At 39.0% G+C, this 27,618-nt stretch overlaps 2 protein-coding genes and 1 long non-coding RNA gene across 9 annotated transcripts in view; 1 reads left to right on the top strand and 2 right to left on the bottom strand.

Annotated features, from left to right (window-relative positions):
- Positions 1–26,860, top strand: part of LOC108245787 (multiple epidermal growth factor-like domains protein 9) — a 56,200-nt gene extending 29,340 nt beyond the window's left edge. The window contains exons 3-6 of the mRNA XM_017432977.2: positions 6,074–6,213; positions 12,661–12,810; positions 24,274–24,543; positions 25,335–26,860. Of these exons, the coding sequence (XP_017288466.1) occupies positions 6,074–6,213; positions 12,661–12,810; positions 24,274–24,543; positions 25,335–25,780 (1,006 nt within the window). The 3' untranslated portion in view covers positions 25,781–26,860. The remainder of the gene's footprint in view (positions 1–6,073; positions 6,214–12,660; positions 12,811–24,273; positions 24,544–25,334) is intronic.
- Positions 6,236–9,417, bottom strand: LOC119617053. The gene is made up of 2 exons (XR_005233219.1): positions 9,300–9,417; positions 6,236–7,308 (listed from the first exon to the last, which is right to left on the bottom strand). It is a non-coding gene; the product is annotated as an uncharacterized LOC119617053 (long non-coding RNA).
- Positions 26,861–27,178: 318 nt separating the features above from the next.
- Positions 27,179–27,618, bottom strand: part of LOC108245777 (protein tyrosine phosphatase non-receptor type 7) — a 13,363-nt gene continuing 12,923 nt past the window's right edge. For all 7 annotated transcript variants that reach the window (XM_037975839.1, XM_037975837.1, XM_037975834.1 and 4 more), the window contains 2 exons: positions 27,444–27,557; positions 27,179–27,362 (listed from right to left, as the gene is read on the bottom strand). In XM_037975839.1, the coding sequence (XP_037831767.1) occupies positions 27,194–27,362; positions 27,444–27,557 (283 nt within the window). In that variant the 3' untranslated portion in view covers positions 27,179–27,193. The remainder of the gene's footprint in view (positions 27,363–27,443; positions 27,558–27,618) is intronic.

Genomic DNA, 27,618 nt, shown 5'->3' on the forward strand with positions numbered 1-27,618 from the left:
CGTAAAGCAGCGTCATGTCGCAAAACGGAGGTTCTTCGCAAAATAGTTATTTTTTCCTATTATTTATCACTTATATAAACTGAATGTATGCAAAGTGACAACACTAATACATTCGTCGTAGCCTACGTTATGAAATATTTACATGAATCATTGAGACAATTATGATAGAAACGAAAGAAACTATAGAGACAATAGAAAAAATATATCACGATAGACACTTTTCTATCGTCCCCACGATATGTATCGTTATATCGCCCAGCACTACCTCCCAGGGAAGGTTGTGACTGGGCAACACTTAGCCAACAGCAACTATGTTACTGATATACATGACATTTGACAACAACTGCTGCAATGGAGGACCCTGTTGTTAGAGCTGTGTGCTGTGGGTCTTGGCTTAAATTTTTTTAAAGTAGAGCTTTAAAGAGCACTACAGACAATCAGAAGGAGGAATTATAGGAACCTTTCAGCTTGCTCTGTGAATCAGTAACATTCCTTACACCATGTCCTTATTGAGCTACAAAAGCACAGACTCCTAAGCAGGAGCTAAAAAGGCCTGATAAATATTGTTACATAACTACAATAAGAATAACTACATAATACTGCCAGTATAAAAGTTGAAAGAGTGTTCTACCTCAAATGGATATAAGTACTCTGTGGTCCAAAATCACCACTATTGTGAGAAAGCTGGTCTTGAGTCTTTCTACAAAGGCAAATTAAATATAAAAAGAAGATTTTTAATAGCATTTTGGGTATTTGTTATGAGATTAAAACCATAGCCATAAATTAATGAAAACAGTATTATAATTGTTAAAACTGATTATTATATCTTATTCACTTTTTGTTTGCTTATTACCAGGGTTTGTATAAATCAATCAGCAAGTCTCTGCTGTTACTTTGTGAAAAGCTAAAAAGTTTAGGAATTCTTGGTTTAAAGCACAAGCTTTTATGTGCTGTTATTATATTAATTTTGCTTTCATTTCAAGAAGATAATTGTTTTTCTAACTGTACTTCTTAATATTTTTTTCTTTGTTAATATGTTCGTTTAATAAAAAAAATCAAAAGTCATATTGGGATGAGTTGGGGCTTTTGTTGTCCTCTCTCTGGCAGTTGGACATTATTTTTCTGACTGCATTGAAATAGGGTCATAGTTCAACATGAAAATATTTTGGTTATTGTTGAGTGTGTGTGTTTGTGTGCCCAAGCTGAATTTGGCTTTGCCTTGGGCCCCTTCATTAGCATTAAGTGCTGTTGTTGTGACAAAGGCTTTTTTGTGGGAAGACCCATACACACGCTCTCAGTCACTTTGGATTTACTTCAATTGTTTTGAAATCATTGTCTCGTCATTATGTTTCTGAGGTCATTGTCTGGGTTTTTAGTCTTCTTATTCTTCCAAAGAAATTATCTCAAAAGTGGGTGGGATTAGACTTTATTTCCTGGAACTAATAAAACCTCTCCCTTCCATTAATTTTGCTATAAAAAATTAGCAATATGGTATATTTATTAGAGCCAGTCTTTAAATGAAATATCTAGCAGTCATTGAAGGAGAGCGTACCACCCACCACTTTTCATGTCAGTTTTAGACTAAAATCCTTTTTTGTTGGGAAATGATGGAGTTGTGACTGTTTTGGTTAAACATTGAAATGATGTTATGAGCAATGTTGCAAGAAGTTACACTTAGAGTATGTGGTGTAAATAACTTGGCTACTACCACATCAAATTTTATCATTTTTTTAAATTTTCATCTGAAAATAGATCTTTGTTTTTCCAAGTGTCTGGCTGAAAAACAATAACTTCCAAATACTCAACTTGAAAATCTGGGGCCAGCATACCAGTCCCCAATAATGTCCTGGTGGGGGCCCAGCCCCTCTGAAGCTCCTGCATTTTAAGAGTTTGAGAAGGTTAAAAACTGTAATTCTGATGTACGTGGTCTGCTGAAAAGTTATCAGTGGACTCTTTTAAGATATATATAGTTTAGTATCAAAATGCTAATATATCAAACACAACACAGAAATTAATGCAACAACCCAGAACATTTACTGATTAATACAGTACAATCCTACAGCTACACATTTTTTTACATAGCATTCTTGTTTTTTCTGTCCAAACAATTTCAATTTTGAGAAACCTGATACTTTACACTTCTTAAATTAATCATACATTAAGTTCTAACAGTACACTAATTAGAAATATATTCCTACACTACTTTAAAGATCTATTAACACACAAGTTCTTCAAAAAAATATAGTTTAGCAAAATTTTTATTTACAACACAATATTATATTTATATATACATAGTATAACACTTCTACTCTTGTCCACCATGTCATGTCTCCATCTGGAGGAAGCAGAGAGCTCAGCTCCATCCTTAACTGTGTCTTTGCAAACGCATCAACCAGGTGTAGTTCCTATGCCAGGCCACTACTTGGCGCTGACACACCCATGCATGCCGACACCTATCTCTCAAGCATGTAAACAGTTACATCCAAAATGGTGAATACAGACTTTTGTTTGGACTTGCAGTGAGGTTGTGTTGCTGCTACATGTTGAAAAGGGTGAACAACATAAACAGCACTCTGCTATCAGCCATTATTACTGTTCTTGATGTCCTCCTGCATGGGCAGAACAGCTGTTGACTGCAGCCGTCTGTGCTGCAGATGTGCAGTTTCACACGTTGCGGCTTCTTCTGAAATGCAAATGCGAGGGTCCAAAAAGTTCCACTGTATAAATGGTTCATCAGAAAACAATTATTAAGGGTCCCAGGATTGGTACAGCAATAATGAAATGATAACTCCAGATTTCCAGTGTCTTGGACCACATTCTCTCTAAGATAATCTTCATATAAACCAAGCATTGAATATTAAACAATCAACTTAGGCTACTATGATGGCAGAGTACAAATTACTGTAGCATTAGACCATACCTAAAAATAGCAATTTGCCTAATTGCAATGTTTCAAGACTTAAGCACTTACTCTTAGTTTTACTTGTACTCTGAGATTAAAAATACAAATTATCAGCAAACCTGAACTTAAATAATTGACCTTTGACAAGTGAACTTGCTCTGCAAACACTGTTTCTTGTTAATACGTCTTTGAAATTAGTTGTGGGCCTCTGAAACAGGCATTTAACAATAGTTTAACAAATTTCTACAGGTGTGTGGGAAATGAATATACACCACAGATTAACTTGACAACATGTCTCCAAGACGATACACAGGGCAAAGCTTCCCAACTCCACCAGCACCCTGCCTGCAACAACCAGAGCAGGGTAAATGACATGCTGATAGTTTGGGTGAAGCTTTTATTTTTAAAGATTCAGAGTTCAACAGGTCAAAACAGTCTAAACACAGATCAGGTGCTAGTGACACTTTCAAAGCTGTTTGAAAGGGAATCATCATTTGTGAGACAGTTATACAATAGATAGTGTAAATTTTCTCCCCATTTGACTTTTTAAATTTTTTTTCATAAAGAATCTCATGAAGTTTTCAGTACTTAGGAATACAGGGTATAATATATAGGAATATAGGAATACAGGGTTCAACAGAGATAACACTTTTCATTAGTCAAGCGACAGTACAAAACAGAAACCTGGGGTTGTTCTTGTTCTCCCTTTGTTAAAGATGAATAATCTAGAGTTCTAGCTTTAGAAATGACTTTCATTCTTTAATGACTTTTGCAGTACATTTCATGAAGAACATTCATGAGCAATCGTAGCTCAGAACAAACATTTGGGACAGATGGAAGAACCACTCTTATCTAGATGGTGCTTATGTTTATATCGCCAAAGCAAAGCAGCGATAATGCAATAACTGTTCTTATGTCTCTGGGTGTGTGTGTGTGTGTCTTACCAAAATATGTCATGAACCACAGGGCAGGTTTTAATGAAACTCAAAGTAATTATTGAATGTACATCTACAACTGATTATTTTCTGGAGTCAACCTGAGTCAAGATGATTGCCACAGTCACTGACCTTATAAAATACAAAAATTGCAGGTAGGGACCTAAAATCTGGTGTGGTAGTAGCTGAGACTGATTCCTACACATTCTAGCACAGATTGTGCTAAATCTTTGCCCAACACATACGTCAAGTGCTTGTTTGTGTATATTAAATATTGCTCTATATTTATGTTTTTAACTTTGTCATTAACTATTAGAGTCAGTTCTGTTTGTCTTTTAGCAAAATATCTCTTAAACCACTGGATGGATTTTAGTGAAACACCGATACCTGTACCTCTACAACCGATTAACAGTTGGAATTATCCCAATTTAAGATGGCCACCACAACTAATTGACATTAACCACACAAAAATGGCTTTAACCCAGTTTTACAGATATCGAGCCACGGTAGTAGCAGATAATTATACCCATAATATACTCTGATGGCTAACACATCTCGTGACATCATTTACAAGGTTTCACCAAAATGGCTACAACTCCATTTCTTTGCAGCATAAAATGATTATTTGGTATGAAAGACAGTAGGTTATATGCATTCCTTCAAGAAAGGCTTGACCTTTAATTTATATTTGCTTTTTGCTAACTGCCATAAAGAAAAAGAATTAGAGGAAGATACTATCTGAAGTACTATATGTATAAAGAGCCAAAATGGTCATAATTCGCATGCTTTCAAATGTCCTCTGGTGTCTAATAAACTCAATTGTTGTGTTATTTTCTTAACAAAAGACAGATTCCTTTCAGTTTAGAATTAATCTAACTTTTTAACACTTGGCCTGTAAGATACTGTTTACAGTTCAAATTGGATATATGTGATAGAACAGTATGACTTTTCCTTTATTATTATTCTACAATAAAGTTCTCATACCAAACCATAACCCTGAAACTGTGGTATTTACAGAACTGTGATTTGTGTGTACTGTAACAGCCCTACTATCCAACCTCCAGTCGACATATTAGTGATGTCAGTGTGCCAAATAACTCAACATACTGTGTTGTTATCAACTTGCAATGCTAAGAAATGATTAGCTGGTTTACAAGCTGGTTCAGCAAGATATCCCTGCTGATTTTCTGACCTGCAACTGCATTGTTGCATAGTTAGCCAGTTTTTGATACAAAATGAAATGGAATGAGCTTCCTCTGTAGGGTGGCCAGGCTCAGTCTTAGTGATAAGATGAGGATCTCTGTCATCCAGAGGGAACTTGGAGCTGCTGCTCCTCCTTCACAAAAAGAGCCAGCTGAGGTGGTTTGGGTCTCTGATTAGAATGCTTGCTGGATGTTTCTCTCTGGAGGTTGTCCAGGCATGTTCCACCGGGAGGAACCCCCAGACAGACACAGAACTCACCAAAGAGACTATGTATAATGTCTTTCCTGGGAACACCCTGAGATCCCACAGGAGAACATGTTATGTGTTGCTGGAAGGAGGGATGTTGGGTTCACCATAGATGGATGGATAGAAAAAAACTAACTGCATTTATTTAGCATAATTATATGAATGTCTGCAAATGTCTAATATTTGTTTACATACCTTTGAACAGTTGTGAGTAACTAAGAGAACTAACATTGTTTTTCTTTTTTCCAGCATTTGACAGCAGGGACTGGAGTTTGTCTTTTTTAACAATATCATCATTTTGCTTCTCTGTCGTGTTTTTGAAATGTTATTTTTGCCATGTGCAGTTAGTCTGACAGCTTTAAACACAAAATGCCTTTTTTCAGTTGTGTTGCTGGTTGTATTCTCTCAATCATGTAAGTTGTTAAATTGGTGGTTAGATAGTGTTAAAAATAACAAAATAAAAATGTTCATTAATCATAAATTATTGCAGTTATCATCTGTTTGACTATGGGATGATGTGACTGTGAGTGTCTCAGGGTTCTTCCTACATCCTTGATACCTACTGCAGGCTGTATGGATTTACTTTTTAGTCAGGTTGTGTAGGTGACAGGTTAGCTGTAATAATTATCCAAAACACGTGCACACTTCCTCACTCTTACAGCTTTATTAGTATTTCCAGTTAGTTGCTCTATTTCACTTTCTGGGACTCTGTTTGGACACTGTTGTTTGTAGTTTTTGTACATAGATTTTTGTTTCTTATTATTTTGTTTTCTGCTCTTTCTTCCAGCTCAGGGAACTGCGTGTGCAAGATAGGGGTGTACGGGCCCAAGTGTGACGAGTGCCACCCAGGGTTCTTTCACTTCAGCAGCACTGGCTGTCGGCCCTGTCAGTGCAACAACCACACCAACTACTGCCATCCACAGTCCGGTGAGTCACCCTGGTGCACACAGACAATATAAACTTTTTATTTAGTGCTCAGGATTGCTCATATCATTCACATTTACTGTGAAAAATACAGAGTGCTGAATGACTGAAGCTGCAATTGAATTGTTAATGTTAAACCAAAAAGTATGTAAGTTAAAACGAGCAAAATAAAAGCTGAAACAATCATAACAGAAGCTCAAATCATCACAACACGAGCTTCAGCAATCTGAACACAACTAAATAGGGCAGAACAGTGAAAAGTTAAAATGAGCAGAACAGTAGCAAAAAGTTAAAACAAGCAAAATAGTAGCTAAAAGATAAAAGTAGCAAAACAGTAGCTAAATGATAAAAGTAGCAAAAGAGTAGCTCATAGCTAAAATTAGCAAGTAAATAAAAGCCAACATTACCAAAACTATATCTTTTAAAGCTAAAATTATTAAAATTTTAGCTAAAAGCTAAAATCATCAAAACTATAACAAACAGCTAAAATTGGCACAATCATAAGTGAAAGCAAAAAATCAGCAAACGTGTAGCTAAAATGTAAATTTAGAAAAACTGCAGCAAAAAGATCAAATTAACAAAATTATAGCTAAAAGCTAAAATTGGCAAAACCATAGCTAAAACTGTAGTTAAAATATAAAACTGGCAAAATAACTCAATAATAGAGCAAGTTTTCATAAACAGATTTCAAAGAAGAATGATATTGAAGGGATCTAAGTGTAATTCTATGGGGAAGATATTTGTAAACAAAAACTACAGTTGAAATCAGATGTTTACTTCCATTGACATTATATCAGACTATACCTTTCCAATTTAGGTCAGTTAGGATTCTTTAAATTATTTATATTTGTTAAATACCTGAAAAATAAGATACATTTTCTTCAACGTCACAAGTTTACATACAGTAGGAGTTGGTTGTGGGTCAGTGGTTAGATCAGTCATCCTTCAATAAGAGTCCAAGGTTTGATTCCACCAGTATGCAGTCACATGTTGAAGTGTCCCTGGGAAAGACGCTGAACCCTTCATTGCCTCTGATGTGAAGAGAATGGCTGGAGCATGGAGATCTGGGTTGGAGGAGGGGCAGAATCCTGATCAAATCTATTGGGGAAAAAAAATGTTCAAGGGTTAATCCACTGCTGCTCCTGGGAGTTTGGTTCCTCATTTCCTAAGATGAGTTTTAGGTCTCTCCAAACTCCAGTGATGTTATTCTGCTGCAGATGCTTCTCAGTCCTTCTTCTGAAGTTGTTTTTGGCCTCCTTTATCATTCTCTTCAACTCTTTCTGCACAGCCCACAGCTCATCCTTGTTTCCTGATTTGAAGGCCCTCTTCTTCTCTTTGAGGAGAGCCTTGATATCAAGATTTATCCAGAGTTTGTTGTTTGAGAAACACTGTGCAGTCCTGTGGGTGCAGTGTTTTCCACACAGAAGTTGATATAGTCCATCATGTAGCTTGCCAATATCCTCCCCAAAAGAGTCCCTGAATTACTCCCACACAGTGTTTTCAAAACAGTCCTCCAAAGCTTCTTCAACCTCGTTCAGTCATCCATTTCCTGTCCTCTCAAATCCAAGCCGCTCGAAGCAGATGGCCGCTCATCCTGAGTCTGGTTCTGCTGGAGGTTTCTTCTGTTAAAAGGGAGATTTTCCTTACCATTGTTGCCAATGTGCTGCTCAGGATGGGAGACTGCAATGAAGCGAAGATTCAATGCAATCTGCTGGCTTCCTTAGATACATACTTTTTACTATTTGCCTTTTTTTAATGTATGTTGATGTTTCTGTACAGCGCCCTGAGACGACTTTTGTTGTGACTTGGCGCTATATAAATAAACTGAATTGAATTGAACTGAGATGCACCATGTTGTGGTCAGATCCAACACACATGATTGAAGTCACTAGAGATGAGGAGTAGGGTTTGGGGATACTGTGTCTGCAGCCTGCCAACTGCAGAGTGGAGAACAGACTCCCTTGGCGTTCGAAGAGGGGGAATGTATGCAGATATTGTGATAACGAGAGAATTCTCGCAGCAGGTAGTATGACTGCCTGCTACCAGTTAACCGTTATACATCTTTTCAACAGTGCTACTGTTTGATCGTGATGTGACTGGAATTAATCATTCACAAACACTGCCAGACTGCCTCCCTTACTTTTATCACGGTTCCTATATGATTATGTGGAAATATTTATAGAAACAGTGTCATATGTGCTATGTGTTTAGAAAGGACAAACAAAAATATTGTTTTGTCGTATGGACAAGGCCTTAAAAGAAACCACCTCTTAGTGAGAGGCTTGAACAGAACGAGGTAGAAACAGGGCAGTGTGTGTTGTGGGGGAGGCAGTTAGAGGAGCCATATGTCTTCCTGTTCTAATGCAGGGGCAGATGGAGTCCTGTATCCTGGGCTTGATGGTCACAGTGCTGAGGATTAACTTAACTCCGGTTTGACAGCTCCTTTTAAAAAACTGAGCTAGGCCCCAGGGCACCTTTTCACACATTGTGCAAATGCAAATTATACAGTATTCCAAAAACTCTGCACCTCAGGAAAAACTATTACAGAGATGAATAAGTTGAATAAGTTCCTAACATAACTGTTCGATAGCATTGACTTTGGATTATGATGCTGATATCCTCCGAGGGGTGCCGGTAAGGAGCACAGACAGGATGTTTGGTTCTTCCAGGCTCTTTAATTCTTTACTGGTGACATATAACAGCCTTAACGTACAGAGGTCTAATTATCTTATTTTCTTCATGTATGTGAGTGTGTGTGTGTGTGTTGTCTATAAAAGAAAGAAATAAACAGAATCAGAAATGCAGGCGGTCTGTATTAATAAAACTACTTCAGAAACTATAAAACTATCTCCAACATTTATACCTGCACAGTACGACTAACTCGAGCACTTATAACTCCGCTAATTAACATAATTAAAGCAAAACGGTACCGGATGAGGTTAGCATTAGCATGTAGCTCCGTCTAGTAAACAACCTCAAACATTAGAAAACAAACGGCCATTTATATAAAACACAAGCTAAACATGGCCTAAATACAATGGCAAAACACAGGACAATTACCTACGCAGCTATTATGAGGTTAAACTTACGTCTTGTCAGCTACGCACACAACTTAAACTGCATCAGCTGATTAAAGTAGCCGGCTCCGTGTCGGACTAAAGTGCTGATCAGTTTCTAAAGTAAATAATGCACCTACCAACTTTCGCCACTAGATGGCTCTCAGTACAACAACTCACTGCCTTTCCAACAATAACTATGGCTTAGTTATGCTTTTCTAACATAACTCAACCATAGGTATTCAAGGGTTTTCTTTAAATCTAAAAATAATCACTTTTAAATTCTTAATACATGTCTTTAAATGTTTCCACAACTGAATTCTGTAAGGTGGTGTAATGTAGAGCCTCTTCCTGCTCATCAGCCAATTCAACCTGCTGCGTCACATTAAAACAACTTTTCCATCGGACCCTGCAGACAAGCAGGGTTGGGTGTCTTTATAACTTATAACCTTTATCTGGGATGGCATGGACATATTCATTTTGTAACATTTTGACTGCAAACAGCACAATTTAGGGACACATGAAAATGTTTTAGCATGTGTACTCTTCTGTCTTTTAGCAAAATATCTCATGAACCACTGGACAGAAAAAGTCCAGTAAAGTAAACACCTGATTATCAAAATGATACAAGATGGCCACCACAGCCAACTGACATTAGGAAACACAAAATTGACAGTAACTAAGCCAATCTTACAGACTATGATCTATCCTGATCTGATATCCCATTTTACTTGTATATTTTTATGCTTTAATGTGTGTATGAATGTTATATGTATATGTGATTATATACACTGCCGGGCCAAAAATAAGTCGCCACCTGGATTTAACTAAGCAAATAGGTACGAGCCTCCTATTGGATAATTACTGCATGTTTCAGCTGGCAACTAGTTATTTAACCCCAACTAGTGCAATGAGTTGCTTCTCATTTCTTAAACAACCATGTTGAAAGACACATCCTGTGGTCGAAAAGATGTGAAGGGTCAAATCATTGCCATGCATCAAGCTAAGAAAACATCTAAGGAGATTGCAGAAACTACTAAATCTGGGTAAGGAACTGTCCAACGCATTATTAAAACTGGAAGGATAGTAGGAATCCATCCTCTTCGAGGAAGAAATGTGGCTGGGAAAAAAATCCTGAATGATTGTGATTGGTGATCACTTAAACATTCTGTGAAATCAAATGGAAGAAAAACAACAGTAGAACTCCGGGCTACGTTTAATAGTGAAAGTAAGAGGATTTCCACACGCACAATGTGAAGGGAACTCAAGGGATTGGGACTGAACAGCTGTGTAGCCTTAAGAAAACCACCAATCAGTGAGGCTAACCAGAAAAAAAGGCTTCAGTTTGCTCAGGAGCATAAAGATTGGACTCTGGAGCAATGGAAGAAGGTCATGTGGTCTGATGAGTCCAGATTTACCCTGTTCCAGAGTGATGGGTGCATCAGGGTAAGAAGAGAGGCAGGTGAAGTGTTGCACCTNGGGCAGTGCTATGATCTGGGGTTGCTGCAGTTGGTCAGGTCTAGGTTTAGCAACAGTATGAGCTCAAAGAATGAGGTCAAAGGTCAGCTGACTACCTGAATATACTGAATGACCAGGTTATTCCAGCAATGGAGCTTTTCTTCCCTGATGGCACGGGCATATTCCAAGATGACAACGCCAGGATTCATCAAGCTTGAATTGTGAAAGAGAGGTTCAGGGAGTGAGAGACATCATTTTCACACATGGATTGGCCACCACAGAGTCCAGACCTTAACCCCATTGAGAATCTTTGGGATGTGCTGGAGAAGGTCAGACTCTACCATCATTAATGCAAGATCTTAGTGAAAAATTAATGCAACACTGGATGGAAATAAATCTTGTGACATTGCAGAAGTTTATTGAAACAGTGCCACAGCGGATGTGGGCCTTATTCAAAGCTAAAGGCGGTCTAATGGAATATTAGAGTGTGGCAACTTTTTTTCTTTGGCCAGGCAGTGTATTTTACAATTATATATACAATTTTTGTTTTGCTTTATTGTAAAGCACTTTGTGATATTATATCTATGAAAGATGCAATATAAATAAATTTTACTTACTTTAAATTTGGTATGCTAGTAGCTGAGAGTCATTGAGTCATTCCAAAAACATATTCTGAGCTCTGACAGATCACACATCATAAATAACCTAACATTATTTTCAGGGTTTGACCAAATATAGATATAAGTCCAAGTCTATAACTACGGTATGCAATTAGGCCAGTGACATGCATTCTGTCAAGGCCTTTAATTTATTTCATGTTAGTAAAAGATTCTGTGAGGAATCTTTGCCATGAAGCTGGGTGACTTTAGTCTGAACTTGTCAAAGACAAATTAAAAGCTGTTTGTAAATGTTTTCTTTACAATTGAATGTTTTATTTCAGATAACTTAAACATTTTAAATCCCCCTGCTGTAGCTGCCTGAGGCCTCTACAAGATTTCTCTGTTTGCTCCTAAGATCAAAGCCCAACCACACTAAACACTTTTGTAATAAAAACAGCAAAACCAACACATCATGGTTAAAATGAATATTTTAAAACTTTTCTGGTCAAACCCTAAAAATAACTATCCACAATCTTATTCAGTCATATCCAGTCTTATGACATACAGTACTTACAGTAGCTACCACAACACCAAATTTTGTCACAATATCTGTAACATTGATTAAAAAATAGCCATTTTTGTGTTTTTAGGGTCTGTTGGTTGCAGTGGCCATTTTGATTTGAATTGTTTCCAAAACATATTCAGTTGTAATTGTACATCCATTAATTATTTCCTGAAAGTGTCATTGAATTCTGTCCAGTGGTTCATGAGATATTTTGCTAACAGACAGACAGAGTTGACTGTAAATAGGTAATACTAAAGTTTTAAACACAGATCTTGCACAGTGAGTTGGCATTCAAAATCTAACTTGTCAATCAGTCACAGCTACTACCGCTCCAAATTCTAGCTCACTATTTGTAAAACTGACAGCTATATCCATTTATGTGTTCCCTGTGGCAGCCTCTTTATTTGGGGTGACTCCAACAGTTAATCAGTTGTAGATATACATCCAGTGATTACTTTCTGAGAGTTTCATTAAAAACTGTAGAGTGATTCAGGAGATATTTTGTTAACAGTACAGACAAATGAAGACACACACAGGGGCAAAAACATTATCGCTCCATCTTCCACTTTGGTGGTGAACAATAATAATGGAAATACAAAATGCCAACAGTGTGTGAGTGCTCTGAGTGTGTCACCTTTACCTGTAGGCTTTAAGGATCAAGGATCTGTTTTATTTGTTTGACATCATGATGCAGACATGTATCAGATGCAGTTTCTTTCCAGCAAAGAGCGGATTAGGAGACTTTCATAACCAGTTTCTCTTTGTTCTGTAGGAGTGTGCCTGAACTGTGAGGGAAACACCCAGGGGTTTAACTGTGATGAGTGTAAGCCCGGTTTCTTCCGCAGTCCTGGTTCTGGTCTGACCGAAGCCTGTGCCCCATGCCCCTGTTCCAACTCTACCTCCTCTGGCACCTGTCACACCGGTCAGTCACCTCACCGACTCGTCCAACACTTGTTCCTTTCATTTACATTGATCTGTTTAGACTCACTCTGTCAGTAGATTTCTACATTAACTTACAACAAATGGTACAATGGTTAGAGCTCCTGCTTTTTATGTAGGAGACCTGGGTTCAATTCCTCAGATCTGCACTTATTTCCTTTGACCGTTTAATGTTTTATATTTCTGCTGCTAGCTTAAAACTTCTCTACAAATTCATTGAGTCCACTGAGGATGGTGACTTGATGTTTGCTATTGCTTCCTTTAAGGAACTATTTTTCAAAAGTTCACCGCCAACAAATGACATGTTACATTTTATACTTTTCCACTTCTAGTTAAAATAAGCATTTTGAACAAGACTATTTTCATCACCTCGTAACTGAATCTTGTGTGTGAATGCCCAGTCCTGCTGCTAAACAGTAGCTAACCGCACAAATTGTGTTACATTTTCTGTGAAAAAAAGAAAGTACATGCTCGTAGCCAGGATTTGAGTCGGGGGGGGGGGGTTCTTTTTTTAGGAAAAGGGGTCAGTTTTAGCCGGGGGTATAGGAGCTACTAAGGTCACCATTGGGGTCCAAGGGCAATGTCCTGGTGGAGGCCCGGCCCTCCTGAATCTCCTGAATTTTAAGAGTTTTCGAAGGTTAAAAACTGTAATTCTGATGTACGTGGTCTGCTGAAAAGTTATCAGTGGACTCTTACACTAGTTGGCACTAAGACTCACATGTGCGCAGACACCAGTCTTTCAAGCATGTAAACAGTTACATCCAAAATGGTGAATACAGACTTTTGTTCGGACTTGCAGTGAGGTTGTGTTGCTGCTACATGTTGAAAAGGGTGAACAACATAAACAGCACTCTGCTATCAGCCATTATTACTGTTCTTGATTCTTCTTCTGTTTTTTAATGGTGGTTGGCAAACAACTTCAGGTGTATTACTGCCACCTTTCAGATTGGAGTATGGATCAGATATACTGTCTATTATATTCTGCCCAAAATACCAGTTCTTCTTAAAAAACTGAAAATGCTACTAAAAACTATATCCCCAGATGATCTTTGAAACAACTCCCTAATAACTAATTTACTTTTATTACTTCTTCTTCTTCTTGGAGAAGAAGACTACATATTTGAATTTGGTGAAATGCTTGAAGTGGTGACTTATTACACTGCTGTAATGTCCATTAGAATTCAATAAAAATGTAATGAATGAATTAAAATTTGGCAAAAAATATATTTTAATGTTGTTCTGCAACTGATTGATGTTAAACACTGAACATATAATGTTAAGAAGAAAATAATATGATATTAATTAATATTAAACAATATATTGTTTTGATGCCATAGCAAATAAACACATCAGAAATATAACATGGATTTGAGTTTCATCACACAGGTCAGTGGTTCTTGTTTATAAAACTCCACAAACTGGTGAATGAAGTCAATATTATCCAAAAACAAAGGTAATAGCTTCAGTTTTCAAAACCAAAGTATATTACAAACAAAGTGAACAGAGATTTGTCTCATCCTCTGTTAATCAAGCAATCAGTTTATTATCTGTTAATAAAAAATTGTTTGCTGTTTGCTGTGCAACACAGGTGGTAAGAAATATTCTGTCATTTTGTTCAAATGTAGATAAATAAAAACCTTATTGCCAAGCCCTTAATGACAGAGTGGCTAGGAGCCATGTGGCGTGTACGGTGTAAGTCATCAGCCTTTCGTGGTTTCAGTTCATCACACACAAACAGCACAACATAACGCAGCACCTGACATCACTGCTCATCCACATCCAACTCTATGCAAACCTTTTCTGCTAACATTCTGCATCACTGCATCCTCTCACCTGGTCATTCCTATTCATGAACCAATCACAGACAGCTCTGCTGCATACTGATGCCCCCCGATTGGTGGTTCCCTGCCTAGTAACAGCCATTTGTACCGTAGATACACTCTGGCTGTTGGCTTTCATTTGCCTCTGCCAGGGGCCACAGCAGAGGTTGCACGACGTGGGAGGGAGTGGAAAGGACGCGAACCAGGCGTAGCCGAGTTGGGACAGCATGAACGCAGCTGGGCCATCTCAGAGGCTGTCAAGCAGCAACAGACTGGGGGGAGGGGCTAGCATCCCACGCTCTGTTTAGACAGCATCACTACAGGAGGGGCTGAGGGATAGGAGATCATTAGAAACCTTTTTCGGATCATGTTAGAATCGGATCTGGTCTGTGAATGATCCTTAACAGTGGACGTGTCCTCCACAGCAGGGACAACTGAGAAGATGCCACAGTACAGATCATGGATTCACAGTGTGCTTTATAAATGGGCTGATGTAGCCTGTCACAGGAAAAGAATATTGTTTCATGCTGACACATAGAGAAGGGAAAAAGAACAGTTCACCAGTACAGAATGTGGGTCACGCTCACTAAATCATCCATGTATGATTGCGTTTTGCCTCAGTGGGAGAGGATGAACTGAACTCTGTCAGTTCATAATGACTTCAGTCATCTCATTTCTTCCCATAGAGTTCTTCTCCTTGTACTTTTGTACATCAGACCGATCGCAGCAAGCTAACTGTAACAGGCTTCTGTTTGTGACATATTAAAAAAGAGGACTGTGGGTAAACATGCAGGTTGAGTCCTGAGGCCCCGTGCAGTTCGTTCTGTGCAGAGCAGCTCATGTCTCCTGGTTATATAACCTAACCCAGCAGGCTGACTGCCTTTGAACTCTCAGCAGAGGTTAAATCAAGCTTTTCAGGAGCAGCCTGCTCACTGCAGGAATACAACACAGTCCCATAACTACATTCAATAGAGCAACATTTAGGCCAGCACAAATCTGTGTCTAGGCTTTGCTATCCTAAAGACTGAATTGTGCAACACGTCCAGAGATTCACAGGGTTGTTGAGAGGATAAACCTGGTCCGTTTATCTTTGAGTATCTACATTCATGTCTCATAGCCAACTTTGAGTTCCTAAAGGCTCCGGCATACTCCTTTAGAAGTCAGTTTGCGGCCACATAGTTGCAAGACATTCGTTTTCGCACACAACTTTCATGGTCCATTAGACACTTGGATCAGAGCTTCCAGGAAGCTCATCCCTCCTCCTGCAGCAATAAAGCTGAACTGAAATAAATATCAAAAAATTGACATTTCATGTAGGTTATTTAGTCCACACAACATTGCAGGGACTAATTTTTCTGACATAAAAGTTTAATAAGCTGTTTTTAGTGTTTAAGTCAAAAAGTGGGAAGTGGGTGATTTGTGGGGCGGAGTTCCATCCTGTGTTCATGACGTGCGCTGTGCCCCAGCCAGCCAAGAACGCTGCCACTGTCCGGTGGTTTACTAGTGTAAGTGCAAGAAGCCTTTTTTGAATACGAAGAAATGCTGGGAGACTTTGCGGGAGTAAGGGAAATACAACCATACCAGTATGAACCTGAACCGACGGCTGGATCTCCGAAATCAGATGAAAACACTTGAGATTTGGATTCTGATGATCACAAGGACTGTCATGGCTGTCAAGACACAGAACATAACAACCAAGTTGGGAACCTGGAACGGTGAGAACCAATTATCCCCATATCACGATCATGACATCAGTACACAACACTGCAAAACAACATACAGACAGCAGGAGAGAGCTAACGTTGCTAACTCAAACCTAACATGATGCTAACTTGTAAACAACGTGAGCGCTCTTCAGAGTAGCATTTATGAACTCTCACACCAGAGTAAGCTAATCAGTAGCCGTTTCAGACTTTGACATTTGTTTAGTCACACATGGATAGTTTATATTTTTTCATCAATAACAAATTGCTCTGATCTCAGACCTTTTAATGACAGTGCACGTTCACGTCACGTCTGAAGTAAAACTTCCCATTTCTCGTCTCCTTCTCTGTGGCGATGTCCTCTCCATTTGACTTTCTTTTTTAAAATAAAAAAAAGTTGGGACTGCTCGTGGCAAAAGATCCTGTTTTTTTTTTGGAGTGAAGCCAATCCACCGCATTAACGAGGGTTGGAGCGGTGCTTCTCCTTGAAGTGATCCGAACCAGATTTCTGATAGAATTCCCACATTAGAGCTTATGGATCCAAATCTGAGGAAGGTTTTTATCTTTCGGGAAGCCAAAAAATGAAACTCTAGTGGTATTTTTTGGCCGGTTCAAACAATTACTTCCAACGAACTGAGCTATATTGTACTGGTATTCATCCACTCACCAATGAATGGCTGAACCTCAGCAGCTCAGCTAACGTCACACATCAGGGGGGTCACGGAAAAGCCAAAAACTCTGGAGTGGTTTCTTCAATATTCAAAATTGCTAAAAAAAATAGTATTTTTAATTTTTAATTTAAAATTTCCACAAAAAAAACATTTTATGCCTATAGTTTCAAAACACATTTCAGTTCAGCTTTAAAACTGGCTTCTCAACTCTCCTGTCCTCGTACAGATTTTTGCTTCCCTTACCCCAACCAGATGTGTTTATTAAACAGACCGAGTCAGTACATGTCGTTTGGCATTTGCAAATATGATGCTGCACAATTCTGAGTGAATGAACGGACAGTGTTCCTATGCTGCCCAGCCAAGGCATACCTGCTGGCCACCACACTCACAAAGAGCCGCCCATCTTTTTTCAGTTCATAGGTTTATAAGTTTTGCTGGAACACTTGTGAAGACGGCTGTATTTTCGAACAGCCTCAACCAGCTGATACTCAGTGGAGCAGTAGAAGCAAAATGACTCGATTAAAGCTCACTGGCTGTTCTGCATAAACACGCCCATAACAGCTTCTGACCAATCACACAATAATTGGCACAAACCCCTGTACACATTTCAGCCAGGGCCTTGTGTCGTGAAGCATGAAGCTGCTCTGCGAGCAAAATGATGCAACTTTCATCCTGCAACCACGTGAATGAGAGCCGACTTTTTGACTTCTTAAGGAGTATGCAAACAGCTTTAGTCTCTGTCCACTTCTTTTACAAATTTGTGTGAGCTCAGATTATCATTTGACCTCATCATAATGCTTAGTGTGTAGCAATATGATCCTTTTAATGATTACAGGAGGAGCTTGTAATACGGCTCAATTCCACAGAGATCCACTTTAAAAAATGAGAAAAAAGGGGATTTGTATAACTCTTTTTCTGACTGCAGTTCCTGCTGTTTAGATACACCTACTGTACAGGAGGAGAACTGCAGCAGCGCTGGTATAAACCGTAACAAACGCTGAAAGTTTGCTTCACCCTGATCATGTTGATCAACTGATATTACAGAAAATAAAAGGTTAACTTGTGTTTAATTTATATGTATTAAATACATTTGCCTGTAACTGATGGGTTACTGAGTGTTATGCACATCTGTTGCTGGTAGTTTTAATTTTGTACTAAGCTTCATTTAATTTTTAGTGAAGTTTTATGAAAGTTATTCATATTATTAAATTAGACACATTTGTCAGCAGTCATTTTATTAAGGAGTAAATAACTGACATAAGATCATTTATTTGCTTTGTTGTATTGCAATGACTATGAAACTGATTAATTTTCATCTTACTGTGATTGAAGGCTGAATCATATCATGATTAAGGGCTGAAATGAATTTGTGATTATAGGCTGAATGGTATGAATTAAGTAAGTAAAAATGTATTTGTATAGCACATTTCAGCAGCAAGGCATTCAAAGTTTTTTACATCATAAAAACATCAGTAGAATCATTACAATCAAGGCTGAATTGCCATATTGTTTTCTGTTGCTCATGTATCTTTAACTAACTGAATTGTTTGCTGTGTATTTAGATTTATTGGTCACAAACCAGAGATGTACAACCTTTGTCTATTCTGTCATCTTGCTGTTGTTTTTTTTAAATCAACATTTACTGCAGCCACTTATCAGTTAAAATTAGACTAGTTGGTTAAGTGGCCATCCTGCTTTTAAACACACAAAAATAAAAGTGTCATAACCAGATCTTCTTTGATAGAAAGGCAGTACTTAGGTAGTATAAACTGCTTGTTTTTTTAATGTTGAAAGTCCTAACATCCCCAGTGACAAACTCTGAAGTTATCCTGCCCAACAAGAGGAAACAGTTAGACAAATATGCTGGGAGAAATATAAATCCCAACTGCCCTGAGGACATGTTACAGTCCCCCAGAAAGAGCTGTAGGATATGAGGACATCTGGTCCTTTGTAGACGGATGCAATTATTTAATGAATCTATTATTCATAGGGCTGTATGTCCGTCCGTCCGTCCGTCCGTCCGTCCGTCCGTCCGTCCGTCCGTCCGTCCATCCATCCATCCATCCATCCATCCATCCATCCATCCAGAGAGCTGGTGTCTATCTCCACCCATCATTATGTGAGGAGGGGAGGCTGAACATGTCACAAGTCCATCACAGAGACACATAGAGACCAATGAGACGAACAACTGTTCACACTCTCACTCAAACCTAGCCACAATGTAGAGTTACCAATTAACTTACCAGGCTTGTTTTTGGTCTGTGGGAGGAGATCGAAGTAAACCAACATGTGCACAAGAAGAGCATGCAAACTCCACTAAGAAAGGCCCCAGGTTGGGAAGAGTTGCTGAAACCTTCTTGCTGGGAGGCTACTTCTCTAACTGCTGTGCCACCCTACAGGGCTGTATATTAACAACATAAACATGACAAACCAAAGTCAGAGTTTGTGTGTCGGAAAATGAGTAAAAAATCATCTCCTCTTTCTTTTCTTGCACACAGGTTAGTGAAAGCCTCATATCACAGCATACCACTACATGCATTAGATTTGGTGCAGTCCATTATTTGATAACACAGAAAATAATGAGTTATGGTTGTAAAATTTGGAAAACAAAACGATAAACAATTAACCCTTTCAATGCATTTATTTTTAAATAATAAAGCTAGCCAAGTCATCCAGCTTTTACTAATCATTTGAAGTCTGCAAAGCTTTCATACATCATCTTCTTTCACCTGTTCCTTTTTCATGGGTCACCACAGTGAATCATCTTCCTCCATCTAACTCTGTCTTCTGCATCCTCTGTCCTCACTCCAATGACCTCCATGTCCTCTCTGACTGCATCCATATATCTCCTCTTTGTCTTTTTCCTGGCAGCTGCATCTCTAACATCCTTCTAACATTATACCCACTGTCCCTCCACTGCACGTTTCTCTCTAACTTTATCTCCCAGTCGATCAACCTGTGCTGTACCTCTGATGACCTCATTCCTAATCCTATCCCATCCTTGTCACTCCCAAGGAGAACCTCAGCATCTTCAGCTCTGACACTCCTGTCTCCTGTCTTTTTGTCCGTCCCACTGTCTCCAAACCATACAACATAGCTGGTCTCACCACTGTCTTGTAAACCTTTCCTTTCACCTTTGCTGACACCCTTTAGTCACAAATCACTCCTGAAACTTTTCTCCATCCACTCTTGCTACGGCTGACTTTCATTTGTCTTCATACATCATTCTCTACTTATTTCAGAAAACATGCTTTAAAGGTGTAGCACAAGTAAACTAGTTGAGAACACATCACTTCTTGTTAATATACGCTACATGACAGTTTAAAAATCAGACTTAACAGAGGAACGTTGAGATTAAAATTATGAGAAAGATCATAAAAGAAGAAAAACTTTTGGATCTCTAAAGACCTTGGCAGTTTGTCAGGTTCAAGCCCAGCACTTACAAAACACATCCCTTTAAAACAGGAGCAGCAACAATTGAGAACCCTGCGACTGTTTCAAGACATTTTGAAGAATCCCTCACAATTGCTGTTCGCCAACAGGCTCTGCCCAGAGATCCTACCCCAAGAAATGCAGTAAATGCTAATGATGGCTCTCTTTAAGTTTGATTGTTTTACCTTAGCCAGTAAGTTATGTCTGTTCTATATTCTAGAAAAGGTATTGGGATAAGATAATTTAAATTGCTATAGAATTGATTGATTACATCTGAAAATCAAGTTTTATTTATGTTTTGTAACAATGAATAGTGACAGGTTTAGAGCTGCACAATAGTAAAAAAAAAAACTTGCAATATGTGAAATTCTTTAATATTGCAATGACGAAATTTAGATAACCCAACATTTTCTTTACTTTCTCTTCTGTCATCACGATCATCTAAACCAGGAGTGGCTGGCTCATCAAGGCCAGAGAGAAGCTGTTGGATTGACCGAATATGTTAGCAGCAGTACATGGTGTTTGAAGTATAAAAGTCTAGGATGTATTGCAGGCTAAGCAGACCTTTGTAATACTAATATTGTACTCACAGATATTGTGATGATAAAGATGATTTTGTTATATATTGTGCAGCCCTCCTGAGATTGCCTGGCTAAAATCAAGTTTTTAATTTTGACCCTCAAGCATACCTGAGTTTGACCCGTCTGTGCTAACAAACCCATATGATGTGTTAGTGAATACTGAAATCCAGGTTTTTAAGTTTCTGAACAAGTATGTAAAAGTGAGCTAGAATTCACTGTTGAGTACTAAGAAGGGAGCTGGTAAAGTACTAGTTTTATCCAAACACTGCTTAGGATCTCATTTTTACTTGATTTAATAATACAGAGAGGAACTTCATCCCTTCAGGTTCCTGTTTGGTGTCTAAGAACACAAAGACCTACAGAGGCCTTTAAAGGAGTGTCTAACATCAGCTGATGATCAGTAAGACATTGTTTGGTGCAGAGTTTTTCCCTCGGTTGATGGTGTAGCCCTTTAATACTGCAGTTCCTGTCTGACGTGACAGAAAGTGTTGGGGGATCATCTTACCAAGAGCTAGAGGTTACAGGAGAAAGCTGACACTTGCAAATAAGCTGAACTTGATCCCAATAAACAAAGATGGTTCTCATGTGGATGAAGGGGTCAGTTTTTGATGAAATCAGAGTCCACCAGTGGAGAATTCACTTTTTAAAAAAAATCTTAATCTGTGACGACAGAGAGAAATAACCAGCTGACGTTAAAGAGGACAGACTGATGGCACAAAAAACTTCATTGTTGATGTTTTCCACAAGCTGCCAGAACTACTCCAGCACTTCTCGTCTTGGGTTTTGTATACGTTTTTGTTTCCAAAACAAATCCCCTCATTTTATTGTTGATGATAACATTGGTGATGGTGGAGAAAGCTTTAATACTTGTTCTTGTAGGGGTTCATGTGGGTATTTGCTGCTCTTAAAGGCAGTAACAGATGGTACACATGAAAACTATACTAATAATCTGTGTATTATTTCTATAATTGCAATACCTATTTTACCTATATTTCATGTATATATACCCATGTATATAGGTAAAACACGTGTGGGTGCGAGTGTGTTTTTAACTTGTGTTTTCATTTTCAGATGCTTTACGTATTATGTAAGCCTGTATGTAAGCATTATGCACAGTAATGGCCTCTAAATAATTTCACTGTACTAGTTGCAATTACAGTAAAGTTTCTTATCTTATCATCACTCAGTATGAGGCCTCGTCCACACATAGCTGGATCTTTATAAAATCGAATATCTCCGCCACATCATTTGAAGAAATGATACCATCCACATGGGATCGGTTTAAAAAAAGGTATTCATCCACATGAACCCGCTGAGTTTCACCACTGAGCGTTGTTTTAAACATGCCAAACCCATCGGGGGACATGTTTAAATCATCATCATTTATGATCGCTGATATCCGGCTACGTGTGGACTAGGCCTGAATTTGGTAGAACTACATCATCGTTGTCACACAATCCAGAATATTATTGAATTTGTTTCCCACCTGTCCAAGCTGTGTTAGTTTGCAGTCAAATCAACCTTCAGCAGTGTTCACAGCTCACACAGAGGATTCTAATGAAGGGTGTGTTGTGAGTCTCTGTTTCCTCTGGCTTTCTCTGCACAAACTGCCATGTGTGGGATGATGGGACATATCTTATTCCTGTCCTTTTGCGCCACCTAGTGGCAACAAACACACTCATATGGCTGAGTTTTCTGCTAAAACCCAATGAATAATAATTATAACCAGTTCATAATTAAACAGGTGTATGCAACAAATTCTGACACAATAAGGTAATAATACACTTTATTTTATAACCTTTTCTAAACATTTCTTTAATTTAAATTTAAAGTAAATTTGTCAGAAAACAAACCTACCTTTCTATGTTGTGCTGGGATCCTTAAAAGGTCTTATTGTGTTAATGCTGAGTCAGCATTCACACTGGTTTCCTGTTTATAGTTTCTTTTATACAGGTGTCGTTGTTGTTGTTTTTGACTGAATAGCTATTCAGTATCAAAATGTTCAGCTCAGTCAGGACATAACAGCTGTCTTTTGTTTCTGTAACATTTAAGCCTTTTAAAATGTTAAGCTTTATTTACTTTTTTCACATTGCATTTAAATATCAAGTGTTTCAATAATGCACTCCTTGAAATCTACTTCAGCATGCTTGCTCTGTCTCTTTATGCTTTTATGTCTCCCGTTCTGTCTTTTTATCCTATTTTGTCTATTTAGTATCTTTGTGTGTCCTTTTAGTGTTCTTATGTTTTGTTTTCGTCTTCTTATGCATCCTTTTTGTCTCTTTATGCAATCATTTATGCAGCTTTTTTGCTTTTGTTTTTTTGTCTCCTTATCTGTCTATATTTTATCCCTAAAATAATTTAAACTTTTTACGAATCCCTATGCTTTTTCTATTTTTCTTCTTTTTATTTTTGTCCTCCGCTCCTTGTGTCTCTTCTTCATTCCCACTGCATTTTCACAGAAAATGCTATTTTTCTAGTCGATTCGAACTTGAACTCAACAAATAAGTTTTATAGCTCTAATTCACAACAAAAGGTTTGAATGGACAGGAAAGAGAGACTGACAGACTCAGTTTATGTGTAGTTTCTATGAGAGGAAAGAAAAGCATGTCATTGGCAGCAATAATTGCACATATAAACAAGGAGAGTAGAGTGAGTAAAGACAGCAGAGTGAAAAAATGTGGTCAGTTTGTCCTCCAGCAGTTTAAGCCTATAGCAGCAGAACTAAGGGAGAGCTCAGGAAACCCAAGCCAACCCTAACTATAGGATTAATCAAATTCTATAGTCTTAAGTCTTAGCTTAAAAGTAGACAGAGTTTCAGCCTCACAGACAGAAACTGGAAGAGAGGAGCCTGAGAGCTGAAAGATCTGCCTCCTGTTCTATTTTTAGAAACTCTAGGAACCACAAGTAAACCTGCAGTTTGAGAGCAAGGTGCTCCGTTAGGAAAATATGGAACAATACGATCTTTAATATAAGATGGAGCTTGATTGTTGAGAGCTTTGTATGTTAGAAGTAAGATTTTAAATTCTCTTCTGAATTTGACAGGGAGCCATTAGAGAGAAGCTAAAACTGGAGAAATCTGATCTCTTCTCTTAACTCTCATCAGAAATCTGGCAGAATTTTTGGAGGTTTCTTTTTTTTGACATCTTGATAATAAAGAATAGTCCAGCCTAGAAGTGATCAATTTCATCAAGCTTTCTAAAGACATTGTTAGCAGTGATCATTTGGTTTGTTTTGTTCAGACTCCAGTGGCTCTCCAAGGTGTGACGGGTGCCTTCCTCACTATAATGGATCGCTCTGTGATGAGTGCAGCGCTGGTTTCTACAAAGCATCAGGAGCTTGTGTGCCGTGTGACTGCAGCGGAAATGCAGACCCTAGTGGACCGGCCGAGCTGTGTCACCCTGACACCGGTCACTGCCTCAGCTGCATCAACAACACCTCTGGGCCTCAGTGCCAGCTCTGTGCTCCTGGATTCATTGGGGACGCTCGAGCACACAACTGCACCCGTTTAGGTAAGGCCAAACCACCACGTACAGCTCGGTAAAACAATAGTGCTTAAATATATTATGGTTTATTTAGTGAAAATCGTCATGGATAACTCCCCCCATTATACAATATATTAAATGTTTATATACAAAATGTATCACCTGCTGCTGAAAGACAAAATTGTGTATGTGTAAGCAAAATATCACAAAATATCCCATGAATCACTTGACAATTTTTAATAAAACTTAAAAAGTAATCATTGAAAGTACTGATTTCTACAGATTATTAATGTTTAGAGTCAGTTCAATTAAAAATGGCCACCACAGTTAACTAACTTTAAAAAACACAAAAATGGCTACAAGTCAGTCAATTTTATATATATTCAGCTCAGCAGTAGCTGAGTGACATTTACAATACATATTGTGAGCACTAACAGATGGCACAGGAACTATGTTTAAAATCTTATATTGTTTAAAACTCGTCTTGCTCTTGTGACGTGAATGTCTGATGACATCCCTATTGGGTGTACATCTACAACTGATTACTCTTTGATTTCAACTCAATTCAAGATATTTGAGAAGCTGTTTGTCACTATTTTCACAGCTGAACATGTTCCTACATGAAACTTGTGAACACATCGTACCTCTGATCAGCTGAGTCCGTCTGGAGTCGCTTTCAAAGCAACAGTACTTTCTTTACATAATCTCATACAGAACTCCTCTGTCTCCCCAAAAGAAAACTTGTTTTTACTCAGTTTTATTGTCTGTAGTTCATAAATAATGTGTTAAACATTCACTGATGTTTTTTTCATCTTTAGCACCTCGGCTCATTTCAGCACCAGCGGATCCAACCACACCTGGGACCTCCACTACAACCAGAGGCGTCCCAGCCTCCAAATCCAGCACCAACACCACCCAGGCCCTCCTGACCAGCCTGAGCAGCCCCACCGACAACACCACAGCAGCTCTGACTGAGGTCTCGTGGACCCAGTTCAACATCATTATCCTGGCCGTCATCATTCTGGTGGTGCTGCTGCTGCTTGGCTTTGTGGGAGGGGTGTACACGTATCGGGAATACCAGAACCGCAAGCTCAATGCCCCCTTCTGGACCATCGAACTGAAAGAGGACAACATTAGCTTTAGCAGCTACCACGATAGCATTCCTAACGCTGACGTGTCGGGCCTCCTGGAGGACGAGGCCAATGAGGTGGCCCCTAACGGGCAGCTAGCTCTCACCACGCAGGGAAACTGCTACAAGGCTTAGACCTGGATCACTAGGATTTACAGACACCAGAAAACTGCTGGAACCTACCAAATCCAAAGCTCCCTGATCTATGACTGCTTGTTGTTCCTCTCACTCACACTCAGCAAAGTGACAGAAATCAGAGATGTGATCAAAGATATGCAAGTGAGACATAGAGTTTCCACCTGAAATGTTTTCACTTTTTCATAGAATTTAATTTATGAAATGAGTTCAAAAAGGGATCCAAAGAATATCCAGTAAGGCAGACATGAGCCTGTAGAGGGCACCCTTGTGTTATTTAAATCTGGTATAGGACAGGCACTCAAAACATACACTCACTGGCCACTTCATTAGGTCCACCTGTTCAGTTGCTTGTTAACACAAAAAACAAATTGCCAATCACATGGCAGCAATTCAGTACATTTAGGCATTTAGACCTAGTGAAGGCGACTTGCTGAGGTTAAGACCGGGCAGCAGAAGGGATTTAAGTGACTTGTTGGTGCCAGATGGGCTTGGCTGTTATTTCAGAAACTGCTGATCTGCTGGGATTTTTACACACAACCATCTCTAGGGTTTACAGAGAATGGTCAAAAAAAGAGGAAAATATCCAGTGAGCAACAATTGTGTGGATGAAAATTCCTTGATGCCAGAGAATGGCTAGAGTAGTTGTAGATGACAGAAAGGCAACAGTAGCTAAAATAACCACTCGTTCCAATTAAGGTCTGCAGAATAACATCTCTGAATGAACAACACGTTCAACCCTGAAGCAGGTGGGCAACAGCAGCAGAAGACCACATCAGGTGCCACTTCTGTTAACTAAAGACAGGACCCCTAGACTACAGTTCACTCAGTCTCCCCAAAACTAGACAGTAAGAGTTTGGTCTGATGAATCTGGATTCACTGGACCCAAACGGCCTTCACAGTCACCGAAGCTCCATCCAGTTCACCACCTGTGGGATGTGGTGGACCAGGAGATTCACATCATGGATGTTAAGCTGACCAATCAGCAGCAGCTGCATAATGCTAACATTTCAATATGGATCCAAATCTATGAGGAATGTTTCCAACACCTTGTTGAATCTATGCCACAAAGAATTAAATCAGTTCNGAGGACAAATAACACCTTTTCTGTTCAAATTGCCAACCCGCCGCAGTGACGTGTGTGTTGATCAAATTCACCCACCACTTCAAATATTTACCCGCATTTGGCCGGTGGCGGGGGCTAATTTCCACCCCTGGTTCAGGATTAATTTGAGATTAGTTTAGGTTTGTTAATATATGTCAAACTAACAGCAGATGAATGTTTCTCTGGACTCCATTCGTTCAGACTATAAATAAATGAACTTATAACGAGGATCTCACAGGTTTAACTTCACAGATCAAAATAAAAACATGAATCCTTCTCTCCACTTCCTTCTGATTGATTCATGCATCTCAGTAAAACTTAGATGAAGCTGCTGTTCGTGATCGTTTTAATGAAAGTGAACTAATCCCTGCGCCTCGGAGGAGCTTGGATACCTGGTTGTGCTGTAGCTGCCGGCTGAACTGGGCCAGTGTGGAGTACAGGAACTGGTACTGCTCTGTGGTCTGAATCATGCCACCCCTGCAGAGGACGGAGGAGGTTCGACATCACATTACAGCTCAGACAGGTGAGCAGAGGATCCACAGGAGTAAAATGCCTCACCTGTCGAGCCGAAGCTGACAGACCGTCTCCAGGATGTCGACCTGAGCCGTTTCTCTGAGCTGCCGGCAGCCGATACTGCTGGCTATGAAACAACCGGTCCTCCCGATGCCCGCGCTGAGGGGACAGGGACAGAGGGGACAGAGGAGAGAGGAGACAGAGACAGAGGGGACAGAGG

The sequence above is a fragment of the Kryptolebias marmoratus genome, linkage group LG1 (assembly GCF_001649575.2).
Source record: "Kryptolebias marmoratus isolate JLee-2015 linkage group LG1, ASM164957v2, whole genome shotgun sequence".
Taxonomy (NCBI): Eukaryota; Metazoa; Chordata; class Actinopteri; order Cyprinodontiformes; family Rivulidae; genus Kryptolebias; species Kryptolebias marmoratus.